Genomic DNA, 21,465 nt, shown 5'->3' on the forward strand with positions numbered 1-21,465 from the left:
GGGCCTGCAAATAGGAAATTTTAAATTAAAGGCATAGGAGCATTGAAAAGCCCCTCTAATGCTTTGGCTGTCTATGTTGGAAAGTTTGGTGCCATAATAGTGTTTCTAACACCACCACAACCCATCTGAAAAAACAGAACAGGATTAAAAAAAATGGAACTGCAACTTTATTTATTCTTTGAAAATGTATTTCTATTTTGTTTAGGTTATTCCTAAGGACACTTCTAAAGTTGCTCCAGAAGATGGTGTTTATATTCATGGATTGTTTTTAGATGGAGCTCGCTGGGACAGAAAGAAGTTAGTAATTCAGTAAATGTGCAGTTAATTGGCATGTGTTAAAGTTATTTCCCACGTCCTTCATGCATACTAATATTTAATTTCTTTTAATATATTGACATATTTTAATATTGAAATAATATTTTAAGACTACAGTACTTTCCTTTATCAAATTAGATTGAAAAACAATATGAATGTATTTGTTCTAGCCATCAAAACACTTTTTATAAATATAGTCATGTTTGCTATATTGATTTGAAGACAAACTTCTGCTTGAAATACTTGAAAACATTCTCAATACCCTGTTTCTCCAAAAATAAGACGTAGCCATAAAATAAGCCGTAGCAGGATTTTTAAGCATTCAAGGAATATAAGCCATACCCTGAAAATAAGACATACCGTGTTTCCCCTTTTTTAATACGTAGTCAGAAAGTAAGCCATGGCAGGGTTTTTAACCATTTGAGAGCTATAAGACATACCCCGAAAATAAGCCATACTTCCGCACCAGCTAGCAGGACCCAGCATGCCGGCCGCGACAGGAGGAGGAAGCCTGCCGGGTCGGGTCAGTGCCCGGAAGCGGCGGTGGCTGCTTTAGTGCCAATAAAGCGTGCAGCAGTGCCGCACGGAGCACCAGCCAGCAGGACCCAGCTCCTGCAATGCCGGCCGCGGCAGGAGGAGGAAGCCTGCGGGGTCGGGTGGGTGCCCAGAAGCGGTGGCGGCTGCAGCGCTGACAAAGCGTGAAGCAGCGCCGCACGAAGCACCAAGGGCACGAGCGGCAGGAGGAAAGAGAGAGAGGCTCGTTACTTGCGGCACTTTAAGAGAAGCAGCCAGAACCGATCTCCACATTCCGAGCCTCCCTTTTGCGCGTGCGGGCATGTTAAAGCCCCGATCACTTCACTCCCCACTTCTTCCTCGCCATCCCTCCCTTTCACGCGTTGCCTTGACCCCGCAGCCCCCCTCCCTGGCCATCTTCCCCTAAGTGCAGCGCTGCTTCGTGAGCGCTGCAGCCGCACGCTCTCTGTGTGTGCTGCAGCCGCACGCTCTCTGTGTGTGCGCGCGTCTCTTTCTTTCTCTCCCTGTGCGTCCGTCTCTCTCTCTGTGTGCGTGTGCGCGCGTCTCTTTCTCTCTCTCCCCCGTGCGTCTCTGTGTGTGTGTGTGTGTGCGCGCGCGCGTCTCTTTCTTTCTCTCCCCCGTGCGTCTCTCTGTGTGTGTGTGTGTGTGTGCGCGCGTCTCTTTCTCTCTCTCCCCCGTGCGTCTCTCTGTGTGTGTGTGTGTGCGCGTCTCTTTCTCTCTCTCCCCCGTGCGTCTCTCTGTGTGTGTGTGTGTGCGCGCGTCTCTTTCTCTCTCTCCCCCGTGCGTCTCTGTGTGTGTGTGTGTGTGTGTGCGCGCGCGTCTCTTTCTTTCTCTCCCCCGTGCGTCTCTGTGTGTGTGTGTGTGTGTGTGCGCGCGTCTCTTTCTTTCTCTCCCCCGTGCGTCTCTGTGTGTGTGTGTGTGTGTGTGCGCGCGTCTCTTTCTCTCTCTCCCCCGTGCGTCTCTGTGTGTGTGTGTGTGTGTGTGTGCGCGTCTCTTTCTTTCTCTCCCTGTGCGTGTCTCTCTCTCAGTGTGTGTGTGTGTGTGTGTGTGTTTGCGCGCGCGCGTCTCCCCCCCCCACAGAGAAAAGGTTCCGCTTCGGCTCGTCATTCAGCCGCGCGCGCGCGCCAGGGGCATGGGCCCAAGCCTCGTCCCCCTCGCGCTTCCCTCACAAGCATCTCAGAGCGGGACGGGTCACGGCCTCCCTCCTCATTCCTCGGCCGGCGTGAGAGAGCCCGGGGAGCAGAAGGATCCCAGGTTTAACCCCCAGGTACCCCCAAGTTTGAAATTCTGGAGAGCTGCTGCCAGCCTGGTTGACAGTAAAACCTGGATAGCACAGTAGGCTAGAGTGTGGTGTTTATAATGTGCGCGGAAGAGAGCACCGAGTGTCCTGAGCCAGTGGGACCCAGTTGTACCAGCACTTAAAAAAAAAGACACCCCCTGAAAATAAGCCACCGTGTGTTTTTTTGAGGAAAAAAAGTTATAAGACGGTGTCTTAAAAAAGGGGAAACACGGTAGTAGTAGTATTCCTACAGCATGTTACAATATCAAATCATGATTTTAAGTTATTTTTAAACCGGGAGAGGGTGTCCTTTTTCAGCCTGAGCACCAGATGGAAGAACTGTCCTATCTTCTATGGGCCACTTTTGACTGGTGGGCAGGGCCACTCACTTGTCTATTGAGTGATGTCAATATTATGATATTTTATTATTAGATTTATATCCCATCTTTCCTCCAAGGAGCTTAAGGTGGCATACATTATACTTATTCCCCTCTTTCCCTGTGAAGTAGGCTAGGCTGAGAGAAAATGACTGGCCCAAGGTTACCCAGTATGGATCATTGGTACGTAGCTTTACCTTCCCTCGTGGGTGGGCCGGTCCTGTTGCAGATACAGTTTGAATTAAAATCATGCCCTCAGATTGACAACTTCAAAGGGGCTCACTGTCAGCACCAGTCATGATGCCTTCAAAAGGGCCATATGAGAACCTGTATGGGACTAGAGAATATGGTTACAGGAAATGTTCTCACAGGCCTAATTGGGACCCTTGCTGGGCCTTTAGTAGGTTTGCGGGACAGAGGTTCTGCTACTACTTTAAAGTCTTGCTTTATGAAGGCATTAATCTGAATTTCCATCTAATACTACTTGGAGCTTCACCAACTGGAATGTTTTTTCCCCTAACAACTAGAATGGAAGACACACAATGAATTGAGTTTAGAAGCTTCATTAGCTCATTAGAGCACCCAGAAAACTATTTTGGAGCAATTGTTTTTGGAAGTTCAGGTTTATGACATCTTTAAACTTCAGTCTTCCTTTCTTCACAACACTTTTTCTGCCCTCTTATTTCTATTACACTTTCTTTTTCAGATCTTCCTTAGTATCTATGCCAGTATTGTGTGTGTTGTGTACAATTGTTTTTCACTGTTCATTTTTTTTCTTTCATCAGAGGACTTCTAGCTGAACAATATCCTAAAGTACTCTTTGACGCAATGCCAATTATATGGATAAAGCCAAGTAAGTAAACTGGATATTTGGAAAATAATTAACTGGAAATGTCCCATCCTACTGTATAGTAGCTCTCTTTCCTCTTCAGTGACCTCTTAGATTGCTTTGTTTGCACTTTCTGACTATATATTTTATTTTTTCTGTTTTCCTAAATATCTGGAAACCTTCTTTGGAGAAGAGATTTACTCTTTTACTTCCTATGTATTCTTTTGCTGACTTAATTTGAAATGCATGTTTTAAATCTGAATCCTGGACATAGTTTGGAAACTGCAACATAAATATTTTTCTTTTGCTAGTGACTAGTAAAAAAAGAATGACATTTTGTTTCATGTTTGTCCATGTAGTGTCCTATTCGTCAGGATAACATAAGCTTGACAAATGAATTATAATTATTATTTAACCTATTTGTGCATTACTCCTGAAATAGAAGCAATATATATATTAGTTATCAAAGGGCCATTATTTCAGGGCTAAATGTGTAAAGAGTCTGATTGGATTGCAAGTGGGTGAACTTAATGGTAAACTTAAACTTAATGGGTAAACAGAATTGTAATTGGGTCTGTGGTTCCCAAGTCAAATCTATGGGCTCACTTTCAGACTGTCCTTTAATAGATAGTATGTGATTATTATCCAGCATTGCATTCTTTTACTTCAGCATCTCTATTCAACTTTGATACCTTTAGACAATTCAGAAGCTAATAGTATTTGGAAATCAATATAGTACTGCATATACATTAAGGTCAATCACTCAGCTCCTTACACATGTTGGAGCTTGGATGGCCATAAAGACTTCATTCAGTATCAGAGCTGAAAAGCCAAGCAGCAATGTCATCTGTAGTACCTGTTTGCAGGGCTACATGACACCTGCCTTCCCCACTCAGGTGCTTTCCAGATTTACTGGACTATTTTTGACTATAGGTGGAGGGCTGGCTTTTTTTAATAATACTCTCTGATGTTAAGCTCAAGCAGACTCTGAGTGCTGTTGGATGCAGTCCTTACTTTTTTTGCGCTGTTATCACGCAGAGTTCCTGTCACTGGTTTAAGATGGTGCCCAGTTCCTGGATGTTGCTTAAATTTAATTTCCTAGATATGTTTAGGTCTCATTTGATTTTATTCTCTAATTCATGCCAAACCACATCAACAGCTTACAGAGCTGAAAGAATGGGTATATTTTTGAATAAACAAATAGATGTAAAAACAAACAAACAAGCAAACCAAACTCCCTGAACTAACTTGTCAAGGGGAAGTTTAAGCTAGAATCTCCTCCCTGACTTGCAGATCTGGTAGGTGTAGGATTTTTAAATATACTCTTTGATAGCCCCACCTGCAGCCTGAATTCATACAATCCAGTGACAGATGCATCATGTTGGGTGGCTGTTCTTTTTTGCCTCTTGATCAAACTGACTCTGGTGTGTTACAGGGTAGCCTACAAATTGTTGTTTACATAAGGTTGAACAGTAATTTTTCCATAGGCTCTACTGAATAAAAAAAATATTTATTTAGCACTAAAATTATTTATGCAATACAGTATTCTCAATATTCTTTAACAGAGCACAATAAAAATGGTTTTTTCTCCTTACAGCAAAAAAAGCAGCCATAAAAAAATCAAATGCTTACATGTGTCCACTCTACAAGACAAGTGAGCGTAAAGGAACCCTTTCGACCACTGGGCATTCTACTAACTTTGTCATTGCATTAATGCTGTTAACTGATCAGCCAGTCCAGCACTGGATTAAGCGAGGGGTTGCTCTGCTGTGCCAGCTGGATGACTAATGTTGAAAAACACAGAATCAAAACATGACAAGACGGGGGGGGGGGATTTCTTCCCCTAAGTGAAGAACTTTGTTACTGATGAAGTTTGATCATTTGAACTTCTAAATTGATTGCAGTATTTTGCAATTAAAAATTAAATGTGATTGTTATTCCTTTGTAATGTTACCGATGTATTCTCCTGGTCTTTTGTAACAATATTGTCAGTTGCTAGGATCAAATAATGGTTTACTTAATGTATCAACAAGGTGTGTTGAGGCTGTTGAAGGATCACGTTCCTGTTGCTTACAGATGTTGGTTTTTTCCCTCTCAACTCTTAATATCCATTCAACTTGCCCAGGGCAGTAGTGTGGATTCAAAAGAAGTGGTGCAAGGCATCACATGAAAAGGAGAAAAAACAGGTGCACATGGTGCTATTCAGAATAATAGCACTAGCAATTGCCTAGCATCCTGGAAGAAGAGAGTTTATATAACCAGTGCCAGCTACCCACTAGTGAGCACCATCTGTGGTGCAGCATCTGCTTCCAGCAGCCAGTCACTCAAAGCTCAAGGAGAAACTATGGGGAGAGTCTCTCTCCCACCCAGATGGTGGAGAATGAATGGTAAACTAAAAGGTTGCAATGTGACATTGTACTGGCCAGGATTAGTTATGCCCACTCTGGCACAGTGAACGCAAAGATATGTAAATAAATTAGAACCTGTTGGAAATTTGTCCTAAGCGTTTGTCAAACTAAAGTTAAGCACATTTAAGTACTATTGATTTCAATGGTAATTGAGAACCCGTTTATCTTGCACTGAAATCAGTGGGACTTTAAAAATCCTCAAATTTGTGTGCATTATGTCCCCAGGTTTATGAAAAGTGTAGATAATAATATGTTGTCTGATATTTATCAGTTTTTAATGTATTGTGTTTTTGAAGCTGTTTTAATTACATTCCCATGCATTTAAGGTATTTCTGAATGGGTACCATTGAGAAATGTATTTCCTTTAGCAATTCTTGAATTGTGATGAAAAATGTCTGGCCTTCTGATCTTTTTTTTTTCACATGTCAAGTTCTTGTCTCTGAATTCTGTTAACCTTCGTGTAATCCTCATGGGGAAACTTGTGGGCATGCATAACAGAGTGTCTTATGGTCAGGTATTTATAGTAAGTTATTAATGGATATGGGCTATGCAAGAAGCAAAGGATCATTTTTCAATACATAAAACGTCACACTTCGTTTTAACATTTGCTTAGAGTGTGAAGTCTTCTCTGTTTCAAATGTGGAAGAAAGGTGAGGAGGATTTGTGCTTTTTATTAAATCTTTTTAATGAAATTCTAAAGGCAACAATAAAAACTTTAAATAGTATACATGTACTTCTGGCATTTTTAAAATCCTATTGCAACTGTAGTACCAAAAACCTCTACTTACCTGCATGCTTTGCTTTAAGCCAAAATTATTGATGGTAAAATGTTTGGTAGCTTAGTAGATAAATGTTTTCTGTTTCAAACCGCCTCTAGCCACCTGCTTAGTTTCAAAATGTTTGTAATACTTTTTCAAATATCCATTTGGTATCCATGAATAGTAGAAACCAGAACCATCTTACCATAGGGAGTGTTGCTTGAACAGTAATAGAGAATAACATTTCACCGTACTTGCAATATGCATGGCAAATATTAGTGCTTTCATAAAGTAACCAGATCTGTATAACAGATGTAAATACTTGTCTGTCAATAAGGAAAAGCTCTGAAGCTATATGTTGTTATACTTTATTTATGAAGTCAAATTCTGAGCAGTTTTACTCTGGATTTTTTTTGGGGGGGTTGTTAATGGGTACGATCCACTTTGTGTCCTACATGCCTTCCGGAGTACTTGAAGACATTGCAAATATGTCCACAACATCTAATGTTATGAGAGAGGCAGAAAAACTTTTCTCTATCCGCTTTCTCCATGCCATGCATAATTTTATAAGCTGCTATCATGTCACCTCTTACTCACCTTTTCTCTAAACTATAAAGTCCCAAATTCTGCAACCTTTCCTCGTAGGGGAGTTGCTCCAAGCTCCTGATCATTTTGATTGCGTTTTCTGAACATTTTTCAACTCTACAATGACCTTTTTGAGGTGGGGCAAGAACACAACAGCTGTATGTTCCCCAATAGTTAAACAAGTATTGAGCAAAGCAATAGTAAAGGTCAATACAGTAATAGATTTCTCAGCATCATGTCTGATGTGATCCCTTTTTTCCTAACATGGGAAAAATCTGATAGTGGGCAGGAAATCAAGTTGTTGCTTTTTTAAAAAGAGATCAATTGAGACTTTTAAGTTAAGGCATCTCTGCTTTAGTTTCAGCCCTATTTGTTTCTAATTCTATATATTTATTTCCACATATATAGCTATTAATGTTTCTGGAAGTGCAGAAGAAATAAAAGAATTAGAAATCGTCTTTGCAGCATAGAACAGCTATTTGATCCTACTTGTTTTCCGAGATATGTGGTTTTAGCATGTACAATACTACAGATATATATGATGATGATGTTGATGATGACATTCCAACTCAGTATGTCATTCAGCAAAGTTTGCAGGACATTCATAAGAGTGAGAAAGAGGCTACAGCAAAAAATGACAGGTATGTATGTCCTTCTAGATATTGTAGAACCTTTTGAATGTGCAGCTTCAAATCATAGCACTGGATGACAGCACTGGTGTAGCCAAGGGGAGGCAGGGGGCAGATGCTCCCCCTAAATCCATCAAAATCAATACAAATCAATACAAATCTGAGGTTCTGCCCCCCTAACAAATGTCTGCCTACCTGTCCCACCTAACACAAATATTGACTACACCCATGCTGGAGGCTATAAACTCTTTCAATAGTGTTGTTATCGTGACATTCAATGATTTTGCATAATAGTGTTGTGTCAATTTTATGTATTTGTTTCTGTGTGAGTGGTTATCATGATATATGTTATGACTAGTGAAGAACATAGTCATTTTAGTAATGATTCATCGAAAGTGAAGCATTGTACATTCATTAGCCACACTTTTACGGTCCCTTTCCTCAGAAGATTCAGAAGTCTTGTTCACCTGTTGCACTGGACACAGAGACACGCTGTCTCCACACAGCATCATTATCAGTTAATTAAGTTTCTCCTGACTTTCCTCTCAAAGTTGCCCAGGGTGGCAAACAACAAGGTAGTAAAATAAAACATTTTTCTTTTAAGTATTTAAAAGATTTAGAAACAATCCCATACAGATCCTCATAGCTTAAGCTGCAAGATGTCTAATGCTATGGGATGCCACCAGAGAAGGAGAGAGAGAGAGAATTTTATGGCTGGCAGTTGCATTAATGATGAATCCTATATTCTCCCAAAGTATGTCCACTACTGAATGCTGCCATCAAAGGTGCCATTGTGCCACACAGTTCTGAACCACCTGTCAGAATTCTGGTTACAGAGACACCACTTATTAATCCTATTTATTTCAGTGGGAGAATTAAGCCCCCCAGATGATCTATGCTGTTGCAGCTCTTTAAGACAGGGGTCAGCAAACTTTTTTCCGCAGGGGGCCAGTCCACTGTCCCTCAGACCTTGTAGCCCCAGTGGCTGCTTACCTATGTCTTGTGAGCGGCAGGGGCTGGCAGCGGCAGCGGAGGGACAATGAGCGGCGCGTGAAAGGGCTCCGAAGAGGGATTGCTTAAAATGGTGGCTGCTCGAGCGCTGCTGCTGCTGCTGCTGCTGCTGCTGCTGGCACCAACAAAGCCTAGCCTGCTTCCTCCTCTAGGCATGGCGGGGAGAAGCCAGGAGGAGGGAGGGAGGAGGCAGTGCTGCCACTGCCATGTGAGGGAGAAGAAAAGAATGCATACGTGCACTGGTGATCCACGCTGCGATTCCTAGACCATCCGTGGGCCAGATCCAGAAGGCAATTGGGCCTGATCCAGCCCGTGGGCCTTAGTTTGCCTACCCATGCTTTTAAGATATCTGAATCGGAGACCTACAGGGAACCATGAGTGCAATTGAATGTCACACTATTATGAATGTTTTGTCTGCACAAACATTGCCGCTTGCCAGATTGAACAATCTCCTCCCCCAGATTGGCAAAGGCTGCTTGAGTCTCAACATACTTTGGCTGACTTGCCTGCAGCGTTCAGTAGCTCTTGGAAAGCACTGACCATAGGCCATTGTTGAGCTTTAGGGGATGAAATATTTACACTTTTTCTTTTAATTTGCAAGCAGATACACTTCTGTGTAGGGACCCAGGTGGCGCTGTGGGCTAAACCACTGAGCCTAGGGCTTGCTGATCAGAAGGTTGGCGGTTCTAATCCCTGTGACGGGGTGAGCTCCCGTTGCTCGGTCCCAGCTCCTGCCAACCTAGCAGTTCAAAAGCACATCAAAAATGCAAATAGATAAATAGGAACCGCTACAGCGGGAAGGTAAATGGCGTTTCCATGTGCTGCTCTGGTTTGCCAGAAGTGGCTTAGTCATGCTGGCCACATGACCTGGAAGCTGTACGCCGGCTCCCTCGGCCAGTAAAGCGAGATGAGCGCGCAACCCCAGAGTCGGTCACGACTGGACCTAATGGTCAGGGGTCCCTTTACCTTTACACTTCTGTGTGGCTAATAAGTCCCCTAAATGTGCAGATATCATTACCTTATTTTTAGTGATCTTGCTTTATTTCTAAACTGATAACTGACCATCCGAGCACAGTATTAGGGGGAATGATTCAACAAAAAACAACAGAAGAAACTGAGCCAGATCCAAACGCCTAGAGGGTGAAAAACAAACATATTAAATGTCTATTTGGAGTGATAACAAGTGAGCATTCTTTTCATGTTTGGGGGAGAAATATCCTGAAGGAGCAATGCTAGGAGACTGTGCAACAAGAGGGAGAAATGAATAGTTTTGGCTGATTTAAATTATTATTTTTGTTGTCTTTCAGCTTTAATTTTGCTACAAGTACAGATTATAGGAAGATCATCACTGCCATTCGGACAGTTAAGTATCTGCTTTGACTTCTTTGGGAAATTAAGTGGGAATCCGACACAAAGAGGAGTACTTGATTTTCTTGATCTTGCAGAGGCTTTTAAAGAGCTGGATTCATTAACTGATAATGAACCATCAAGTGATGTACATGGATGTGTGCAGTGCTTTTTTTCTAAAAAAAATGTTTAGGGGTGCTCTCATTTTGACTCAAGAAAACCACCATTTTATAGTTCAAATCAGGAAAAATAAATACAGTAAATACAGTACAATGAAACTGACCAATCACTGCATTTCACACATTTAACATTTGTGTCCGTCTGAGACTCAGGAAACACCGTGACAGGAAATGAGGCTGCCATCGGGGGTAGCAGTGGAACTGATGATTCATCATGGTAGAGAAGAAACTAAAAATAAAAAAAAATAGTTTCTTCCCCCATTAGATTCACAAAATGTTTAGGGGTATGCATACCCCTGTGTCACCCCAGAAAAAAAAGCACTGGGTGTGTGAAACTTCCCCTTTCACCATTTTAATTAGAGTTCATTAGGGTTAACAATGCTCATAAGTATCTTTGGACTTAAAAAGCATGATGGGTGCATTATTGTGAGCTCTTTCACCCCTAACAGGTGAAGAAGAGGCTTTGCTTAAGTTAATGAGGTGTGGCTCTGCTTTTCGGGAAGCAGACCAGCAAGGGTGCCTTCCTTTACATGAAGCTGCAGCACAACCCAACAAGAATATTCTAGAAATAACTCTCAAAGGTAGAAGGACCTCCCCCCAGCTTTGTTCTCAAGTCAGCTTTGTATGCTCACTTGGTGCCAAAACCATGTGTCTCCTGATTATCTTTCAGCTTCACACCCCGTGGTGTGGCAACTGACAAACCTGAAAGGGGAAACACCTCTGTTTGTAGCAGTGGACAAATGTCTTGAGAAAAATGTCAAATTTCTCCTCATCAATGGTTTTAATCCTGATGTGAAGAATGAAGAAGGAGATTCTGCTTTAATTATTGGTAAATCAAATTGCACAGTTTGATGTAGTGATTTTTGTGTGTGCTTTTTTGTGTTTTTTTAAAATAATGTGAGTGTATCAAACCTTTTTCTCATTTTGAGAAAGACCCCGGGGACAATTGTCTATTTCAGTGCTGGTCAAATTGCAGACCTGAATTTGACTCATTTCATTAACCCTAACCCTAACCCTAACCCTAACCTTTTCCCCTCTCTGAGCCATGCTGGGACTAGGGGAGGAGGCCAAGCTCTAGACCAGGCACCCCCAAACTGCGGCCCTCCAAATGTTTTGACCTACAACTCCCATGTTTCCTAGCTAACAGGACCAGTAGTTGGGGAAGATGGGAATTGTAGTCCAAAACATCTGGAGGGCCGAAGTTTGGGGATGCCTGCTCTAGACAGCAGTGGCAGGGTTGAGGTTTGTGACTGAGGGACAGCACTCGAATCACCTTGCCCTTTCTTATTTCTCCTTTTGTTTGCAGGGCATCTAGGTGTGCTGCAAAGCTCTGTGCCATGGAGACCCAGTCATACACCATTTTAAGTTGCCCAGAGGCCCTCTCTACCTTTATGAAAGGGCATGCTTTGGATAGGAAGCTGCCATTATCCCACACAGTATCGTCAACACTGAGTCACTCACCAGGGTTTCAGGAAGGAATCTTTCCCAGCCCCACGTGGAGGTGCCAGAGATTGAACCTGGGACCTTTTACAAATAAAAGCATGTGCTTCTCCCCATACCTTGATCGGCTATGATCGAGGGACACCTGCTGCTTCCCTCTTTGATTGCACCCCATTCAAAGGGAGGCCCACCATGAATGGGAAGGAGTTTGGGAGGAGTTTCTTCAATATCTGGAAAACCCTGCAAAAGTAGCACAAGACTGTCAATATTAGTTGCATTTTGCTAAATTTGGGACTGAACACCAAGTCTGATTCTAAATTTAGCCCCTCGCAGTGCTACGTGACCTTTATTGCTGCATATAAATAGCACGAGGCAGCCAAGCAATGGTTTCTCCCGTCTTGGTTTCACAAGAGAGGGGAGCTTTTGGATTTGATGTCTTTTTAATTAACCGTGTAAAATGCTGCTCTTTCTTAACATTTTACAGCAATTAAACACGATTCGTACGAAATTGTCTCCTTGCTGTTACAATTTGGTGCCGATGTCAATCTCCAGTGTGTCAACAAGAGGACAGCTTTACATGAGGCGGCCAGGCTAGGCTTCAAAAACATGGTGGAGCTTCTGCTTTGGTCTAAAGCCGATCCGGATCCACGGAGTGCATATGGACTCACCCCTCTAGCACTGGCAGCGCAGAATGGGCATACAGAAATTCTGGAAATTCTATTGCGTAAAGGTGAGGATTTTTATACAATTACTTGGAAGTTCAGTGGTGCACCTAAAGCTAGTTTTTCTGGTAATTGCCAAAGCAGTTCTGTGATAGAATGCTGTTCTAAGGGAACACAGGTATAGAATTTAAAATACTCTGTATGGAGTGGATGGCAGAGATTTTTGTCCAGGCATATACGTATATATTTTCTCTCTCGGTCTTTGAATGCTCATTCATAGCAGCCAACCCATAATGATCTGTTGATAGCAAATCTGAAGGAGCAAATGCTGATGGAGAGGTGTATACACTGGAAATTTTGCAAAACTTTGCTGGGTGAGCAAAGTAAGAAAGACCTTTGCTTAAATGTGCTCGTTCAGCATTCTCAGTTGGTATGTCTGGCGAGCATCTCCAAAACACATTTATGTTTTGTGTTCATGGATACCAATTCAGCTACTACAAAAAAGAAGCCAAGAGACGTAAAACGTAAGGTAGATATTACATCACAGTGAGAATTTAAACATTGGAATGAAACACAGTGTATATATTCAGGGCCACTGTGGCTCCCGAGTGTGGGAATTTTGTAGACAGCCCATTCTGAGTATGATTGCATTTGCATTGAAGGAGGAGGTTTCTAGTTTGGGGATACTAATGGCAAGTTTATTCTTTAGCTCCATCATACTTTAAGAACACAGATGTAAGCCATAAAGGACAAAGAAAGGATGGATAAGGTTTTAGAGGCATCAGGAAGCAGAATGGGAACTGAGACTGTAGTAGCAATTTGATGTGTGTGTGGATGTGCAAAAAGAGATCTGCTGGTTTGTGAATGTGTTAAGTCACTTTTGCCTACAAGAGCCCTTTATTCAGGACTGGTCCTGTTGCAGTGTAATACTGATCCCATATCTCAAAGTTGTTGCAAAAAACCCCAACTTATTCCAGCACAAGTCTTTCTGGAAGAACTAGTATTCACATTATAGCAGTCTGGGGTGCTATAATGAGGGTGCTAATTACTATTGCATTAAATCTCTGTTGCTCTTCCTCCCTTAGGTGCCAATGTTCTTTCCCAGGCATCTGATTGTGCATCCATATTATTTGAAGCTGCTGGAGGAGGAAATCCCGATTGTGTCTCTCTTCTACTAGAGTATGGAGCTGATGCTAATGTACCAAAGCATTCAGGTCACCTGCCCATTCACAGAGCTGCTTATAGAGGACACCTCTTGTGAGTTATGAAAGCCAACAGGTTATACAATTGGGATGGAGGTGGGTGGGTGGGGTTAGTGGAGTTAGTCATATGCCCAGGGCATGTCAACACTGCCTTACAGGTCGGCTCTCTCCCAAAAGCTGCCTTGTGACATAACTATTTGCAGGAGATGAGCAGGGCAATAATTTATCATATACACATCTGCAAGTTTGATGTAAAGAACCTGATCAAAAGAGGAAATTATGGTGATAATGGTGGTGATGATGATGATGATGATAATAATAATTAATTACTAATTACTAATTTTATTATTTATACCCCAGCCACTCTTGGCAGCTTACAGCATATATAGTAATATGCCAAACATTAAAAACTTCCTGATACAGGGCTGCCTTCAGATGTCTTCTAAAAGTTATGTAGTTCTGAAGGGAGAATGTTCCACAGGGAGAGTGCCACTACCAAGAAGGCCATTTGCCTGGTTCCCTGTAACTTCTCTTCTTGCAGTGACCCTCGGAGCTGGACCTCCGTGTCCTGGCTGAGCAATGGAGGTGGAGACGCTCCTTTAGGTATACTGGGCCAAGGCCGTTTAGGGCTTTAAAGGTCAGCACCAGCACTTTGATTTGGGCTAAAAAATGTACTGTACTGGGAGCCAGTAAAGATACTTTAGAACCGGTGTTATATGGTCTCAGCAGCCACTCCCAGTCACCAATCTAGCTGCCGCATTCTGGATTAGTTGTAGTTTCCAAGTCACCTTCAAAGGTAGCCCCACGTAGAGCGCATTGCAGTAGTCCAAGCAGGAGATAACCAGAGCATGCACTGCTCTGGTGAGATAGTTCATGGGCAGGTAGTGTCTCTGTGCAGTCCTCCATACAGGTTCTGCACTTGCATAGAACCCTTGTACAGAAGCTTCTAGGGCTAACTCAGTAAGTGTTTTGGGTGCAAAGGTCCACCAATTCAACTGTAGTGCATTCCTGAGCAGACAAGACCAGCAACTTCCCACTAATTTCTTTTCTTACCACCAATACCACAGCAACATTTGGACCTTTCTCTTTTCCTTGTAGCTACAAACTAAACCAACCTCCCCCTCTTTTTCATATATTTCCTCAATTTGCAGTTTTATTTTGGATATATTTATGCATTTTCTTTTTCCTCTTGGAATCTTTGTCTGCCCATGTGCCTATGGCACCATGTTACATCTTTTGAAAAGTGCTGAAGTTATAGGGACAAACTCCCAACACATGCAGCTACAACCTCTCCTCTTTTGCCTGAGTGAGGAGCAACAAATGACCTATTCTCCCCATTGTCAAAAATTCATCAAGCTGGAGCTTTCTCGAAGAATATTTTGATTATATTTGTTTTGCTCCCTAGAGTTGTACAGATCTTGGTTCCAGTGACAGACAGTGCTGCCATCAAGGAGAGTGGGATCAGTCCAGTTCACTCTGCAGCCGCAGGCGGACATCCTCAGTGCCTTGAGTTCCTTCTCAAATCTGGATTTGATGCCAATTTTATGTTGCATCAGAGAATTCGCAAAGGCTATGACGATGAGAGGAGGTCAGCCTTGTATTTTGCTGTCTCTAATGGGGATATTGACTCCGTTCAGTTGCTCCTGGATGCTGGAGCCCTACCAAACCAAGACCCAGTTAACTGTCTCCAGCTGGCCTTGAGAATGGGCAACTACGAGCTCATTGGAATCCTGCTTCGCCATGGGGCCAATGTGAACTATTTCTGTAGGGTTAATACAACACATTTCCCATCAGCTCTGCAGTACACGTTGAAAGATGAAGTAATGTTAAGGATGTTGCTGAATTATGGGTACAATGTTCACCGCTGCTTCGATTGTCCTCATGGAGCCAGTGTGCATTCCCAGTACATATTTGAAGGGTGGACCTCAACTGTTATCAAAGACACAATGGTGAGTGCTTCTGATGGGAGGGAGGACTGCTTACATATGCACCATATTCTGATTTGCCCCTACAACACCCATCAGGCTATTTCCCCCCAGCTGGGCTCCAGAACTGTGATTCTGCATATGAGTGGGAAGTTTTTTTTAAAAAACAACAACTGGATATTGACACAGTGGAAGAAATAAGCACCCTGTGTATTAGCATTTCAAGGCAAATAGGGAGCCTTATATATGGGACTGTGAAATCAAATGCTACCCTTAAGATGACACTCCTTAGAGTAAATGGCTAGTACTTGGTTATCCTGTTTGCAAACGGTGTTATTTTTTCTTCTAAACTGAATTTGCTGTATGGCTTCGCTGCTGTTTTGGCCTAGGGCTTTACTGGGTTGAGTCCTCTGGGAGACTTTAATAATGCAAAATGCTGAATGAACTGGTCTCAAATGCTCTATTTCTCTCTCTCAGTTCTGTGAGGTGGTAACAGTAGCGTGGTTAAAGCACCTGTCTGGGAAAGTGGTGCGTGTGATGCTAGATTATGTTGATCATGTCAAGATCTGCTCTAAGCTTCAAGTTGTACTTCAAGAACAGAAACTCTGGCCAGAAATCCACGAAATTTTGAGTAAGTGTCAAATACATTTTAGCACCTCCAGAAATGTGATATTCAGATACGAAGAGCGGCGTGTGTTGTAGCTCTCCAATTACCAGTTGCATCACATTTGAGGGTGCAAACTGTAGTCCCTGCAAGGGCCTCCCAGAATCCCTAGATCAGACTTATTCTTCCAACATTCAAGGCATAGGAGCTCCAACACTGGAGCCTCCCTTTCTGCAGCAACCTTGGTCCAACCAATGTCAGTGCTCTGATCCCAGCAGCCTCCAAAGGGATGTGGCAGGCAGTGGTTGGAGTCAATGGGAGGAAATGCCACATGTAATCGCAAGGTTGGGTAGGGATGTAGCAGTGCAACATTTGTATTTCATTCACCACCACCCTTAGAAGCTTAAAATATCATTAAAGCAATTGCTGGATATGGGTACAAAGATCCGACAGGTTTGGTTTGGTAAATGTGACTCAAAGCCACAATACTCAATGTAATTGTTGTGGATCATACTGACATCACCCATGTCTCTATGAAGTCACCTGGACTGCCTGTAATAAACCCTTCACTGTATTGTAAGGAGATGCAGACATATACACTTGTGACTTCTGGATAGAAGATGACTTGTCAGCATGGTGCACATGTCAAGGTAAGCTGGAAGCAAACCTTGGCTACAGATTGTGGTTAAGGAGGAAAGAGCTTAACCACAATCTTGCATTCATGTCACTTTAAGCCAAACCTTTGCTTAGCTGCTGCACTACACTAAGCTAAAAAAGACTAGGGAGGATCAGAAGTGCTGTGATCTTCTTCTCAGCAGCCACCAAGTTCATGTTAAGCCATGGTTTGGCTTAGCGTTATGTGCAAATGTTGACACTGTGGACCAACAAGCTCTCCAACTTACTGAGCAGAGCAGAAAAATCCTAAGGGTGCATCATTTCTAAGCCCCTTTGTGCCAGCCACAACAAAAAGAGTGGATATGGGGTGATTTTTGTTTTCTATCTTGCCTATTTGGCTTTAAAGGGGGGATCCTTCCACTGGAAGGAAAATAACTTTGCAAGTTCCCAGGTTGACACACTTTTTTGGCCTAAATGGGGGGGGGACAAGGGGGCTTGGGACCCAGCAAATCCAAAATATCCCCAGCACACTCCCAACGGATCACCAATGAGTGATACAGTAAGGTGTGTATTCAAATGCTGAGTGCATGGTTTATATCCTACTCAGCACACTGTGTACTTGCAAGAGTCAAGCCACAATGGGATGGCTGAGCTGACACCTGCTTTTCTGCCTTGATTGATCAAGACACTGGGCCAGTTGTCACAGCTCACAATTTGCAAAGCTTACACTAGGACAGAGGCTACACATGACCAAAAAAAGCTTGTTGTAATAAAAGTATTAGCCTTTGTTATTTCACACTTTGCAGTGTTCAAAGTGTTTCCTGTTACTTCTCAATTCGGCCTAAGAGCTTTTTCCTATCCATGCAGAACAATATATTTACTCAAGTGTAATTCACACTGGGTTCAATGGCCCTTAATCCTCAGTAAGTATGCATAGGTTTGCAGTTTGAGAGTATTACAGTTCTTCCTATCTTGAAAGCCATTTATCTCATCAGATGTACTTAACTCTGGGAAGCAAATAAGTCACTCCTTTTTGAAAAATAGGAAAGGCAGTGATTTATGCAAGGTCATGCTTATAGATATCATTGGCTGTCCTATGACTTAATCCCAGGCACCCACTCCCTCCAGATCAAAAAGTTTCAAAATCAGGCCTAAAGATGAATGCATATTCTCTCCTCCTCCTCCAGCAAACACCCGTTCTCTGCAACATCTTTGTCGTCTGAAAATCCGCAAGTGCTTAGGACGTTTGCGTCTACGCTGCCCTGTCTTCCTTACATTTCTGCGATTACCAAACCGTTTGAAAGACTATATTCTCTATAAGGAATATGATCTCTATGGACAAGGAAACCTGAAAGGAATTTACTAATGCAGGTATATATAGTTGTATTTGGAGGGGGTCCTATACGTAATTCTGTGCATGTTTAAGTTGTCGCTATTAGAGTCCTTCTGTTTGTGAAAGTGTTGATTTAGCCCAAGTGCGTGGCAGCACAGAGACCACAAAGTAGGAAGCATAAGTAATGCAAAGTACTGCAATTTCTTCCCCTTTTACATCTCTGGATGTCAAAGATCCCCGGGTGTAGACACTGATCTGCTCATTCTTTGCAAATTACATATAAAGCAGATGGAATAATAATAATTATTATTACTATTATTATTATTAATACCCTGCCCATCTGGCTGGGTTTCCCCAGCCACTCTGGGCGGCTTCCAACAAAATATTAAAATACAATAGTCCATCAAACATTAAAAGCTTCCCTAAACATAGGGAAATATAACCCCAGTCACAACAGGAGGGACATGGTTTCAGCTTCTCTAATCCAGGGGTTCCCAACAAAATTTTCGCAAGGACCCCTCATTGAGCCGCTATTGTGACAAGGACCCCCATTAATTCCTAATCCTAAAATTAAAAAGTGAGAGCCAAATTAAGAGTCTTTTTATATTTTATATTTATACGTTTTTTTACAGTTACAACAGAGTACTCCATCAGTATACAGTTAGTTTTAATTTTCAGTTCTTAATGAGATGAACCACTTTTTAACCAACGGTCCATTTTTAACTACGCGAACTGTAGCTTCCGCGAAAAACAACACTTTGTTTACAAACACTACTGTTTTGCAAAGAGGCAGCGCGCGCCAGGGAAGTGGGAGGGGAATGGAGAAGACAGGGTACCTGCGCAGTAGCGCACAAATGAAGCCGACGCGCGCAAAGCATCTTGGGGAGGTGAGCGTTAGTAGAATGCGCGCGCTGCCTCTTTGCAAAACAGTAGTGTTTGTAAAGAACCACCTAACGGCATATAGCAGAACTACTGCCTCTATCTAATTCTAGTTTTGCGCTAGACTCTGCTCATGCAGGAAGCGGCCAAACAAAAAATCTGTTATCATACGAAATATATTTAATATATTTTTTATTCTAATAGTATCTTGCGGACCCCTCTGGCATAGCTCGCGGACCCCTGGGGGTCCGCGGACCACCTGTTGGGAACCACTGCTCTAATCTAACCACACTAAAATAAAACAAAAATTATATATGAGCTCTTACAAATGATAAGCACGTTCGTTGTTCTATTGAAAATAAAGAAAGACATTATTCCAACTGTTAACTTTTTTATTAAGTACAATAAATGATCTCTGACTATATTAAATATATGAATAAGGTTCCTGAATGACTGACAAACTTAAAATACATTTGACAAAATTCCAGGATCTTTTTAATTTTTTTGGATAACATGATGACGGTGATGACCTTTTAGGGAGCAATTGCAAACAAAATATATTTTACATAATCATTACAGAAAACCATCTTCTAAAATTGACTGGACTTTGCCAAGGTCCTTCCCAGATAGGTTTATTAGGATCTAGCTTTCAGTCTGCAGTTGACAATACCAACTTGACAATCACTGGGTATTATTAACAAGTATTCAGGGAAACTGTATTAGATTCTTAAAACATTGCAAAAAATCACAATCACTAGAATAGGACCAAACCATTACATTACTGTAAGAATTTGACCATCCACTACATTATAAAAGTTACCCATAATAATTATACAAGCAGCTTTGCTTGCATATAAACCTCACTATAGATCACTGTTCCTTCAGTTGTGTGCTGGTTTATTCTTTCTACCAGCTTAGAGTACATGATCTTAGTCTACTGGTTGCAAATTCAATTTTGCCAAGCGAGGAGTACTCGCATAAGGATCTTTAAAAAAAGAGATGTCCAGAAATAGGAATTTAAAAAATTGATCTTCACCAAACTTGAGTGTTAGCGCTTTTTTTTTTTTTGGCAGAGAACACAAGTGAGAATGCTGATATGATTTTTTTAAAACCTCAGCTTTACATGCAAACAAAAGGAATGCATTTCAATTACAGCATGTTAGGGAAGAGAGGGACATGCAAAAATATTTTTTCACTTTGTTATATTTCTGGTTATCACAGAAAAGTACATCTTAGGAAGCTCACTTCTCACAAACATTTAATAATCTTCCTATCTTCCATTTTGGCCTTGAAACATTGATCATTCTAGTTTACAAAACTGAAGTATAAAAGATATAATAAAGTAATTGTGCTGACTGTGGAGTTTAGCTGTTCTGCTCCTTGACAGCACAAGCCTATGCCTTTTTACTCAGAATTAAGTCCCACTGAAATGTGGTGGCTTACTCAAAGACATAATCTGACAATGGGGGGTGGAACTGTTTCACTCTTTATTTCAAAAATAAAAGGGAAAGTTTGCTTCTTGACATTATCTTACACACACCAGAATCTTCCAATATGAAGATGTTCTGGATAGGAAACCTCATTTTTAACATACAATTTGAAGTGTGGCACAGGCGAGTTATGCACCATGAACATACCGACTAAATTGCCAGATTTTAGATACATCCATCATATCCAATAGTAAAACTAATGCAAGAAATAGAATGAATTTGCACACAGTGAGCAGATTTTTTTTCCATGCCAGCTAGCATCCAAAGGCAAGAAATGCATAAAAATTCAAGCAACTAGGTTGCTGTGCTCTTTATCCTGGCCAGTCCAGTTCCTGCCTTTTGCCCAGCCAATTGTGCTCTTACGTCTCCATTTGTTTCTCAAAAATTGTAAAAATACAATACAATGGTCAGTAATGTGTGTGTGTGTTTTTTTGCCCACTATCCATCTCTAGAAGCAGAACCAGTGGATGTGCTCCCAGTTCCATGGCTGAAGGATCTTATGCATGCTTCCCCTCTCCCCAAATATTCCTCACTGCTTGCACTCTGGAAGCGCCAGGAAAAGGCACAACCAATTCTTGTGGCCCCATACTGGCCTGGACATGTGTGATTCTCAGGAGTGCTTCATTTAACTGGTGTCACACCCTTGGGCCTTGCCACCTCAGCCAGATCTACTGTTACAGGACCCAGTATTACAACAAGAATCAGGGCGGTTGAGGTGCTTGAGCAGCAACATTTAAGTCAGCTCAGTGATTACTGACACTAAATGACATCTCAATGTGGAACCAATTGTGGAACCTTCAGAAAATTCTTTTGGCTTTACAGCATCCTCCGATTGAGTCACTGAAGTCTATGCCTCTCCTGCTCCTGTCCTTCCAGGTAGTGTTCTTAGTTGCAATCACATTGGTTTCAGAGTTAAGTGCTCTTTCTTTAGCAAGATATCTGTGCTTTTTCATAAGGACAGTGTGATATAAAGAGTTGTTCCTTCTTTTGTGCCAAAGGTTAACACTGGCTTCCATTGCCAATAAGAGTTAGTCCTGTCAACTTTTTGCCCTGATCTTGTCCAT

At 42.0% G+C, this 21,465-nt stretch overlaps 2 protein-coding genes across 3 annotated transcripts in view; both read left to right on the top strand.

The window, feature by feature from the left end:
• DNAH12 (dynein axonemal heavy chain 12) overlaps positions 1-7,498 on the top strand; it is a 95,230-nt gene extending 87,732 nt beyond the window's left edge. For both annotated transcript variants that reach the window (XM_035106374.2, XM_060271421.1), the window contains 3 exons: positions 206-297; positions 3,291-3,358; positions 4,932-7,498. In XM_035106374.2, coding sequence (XP_034962265.2) covers positions 206-297; positions 3,291-3,358; positions 4,932-5,122 — 351 coding nt within the window. In that variant the 3' untranslated portion in view covers positions 5,123-7,498. The remainder of the gene's footprint in view (positions 1-205; positions 298-3,290; positions 3,359-4,931) is intronic.
• Positions 6,334-21,241, top strand: ASB14 (ankyrin repeat and SOCS box containing 14). Its single transcript, XM_060271422.1, has 11 exons — positions 6,334-6,392; positions 7,494-7,726; positions 10,033-10,084; positions 10,697-10,832; positions 10,922-11,080; positions 12,176-12,421; positions 13,439-13,610; positions 14,961-15,504; positions 15,958-16,111; positions 17,887-18,070; positions 20,854-21,241. Exons 2-10 carry the CDS (start codon positions 7,602-7,604, stop codon positions 18,063-18,065), a joined length of 1,767 nt encoding a protein of 588 aa, XP_060127405.1. The 5' UTR covers positions 6,334-6,392; positions 7,494-7,601; the 3' UTR covers positions 18,066-18,070; positions 20,854-21,241.
• The last annotated feature ends 224 nt before the right edge of the window (positions 21,242-21,465 follow it).

Source organism: Zootoca vivipara, chromosome 2 (genome assembly GCF_963506605.1).
Source record: "Zootoca vivipara chromosome 2, rZooViv1.1, whole genome shotgun sequence".
NCBI lineage: Eukaryota > Metazoa > Chordata > Lepidosauria > Squamata > Lacertidae > Zootoca > Zootoca vivipara.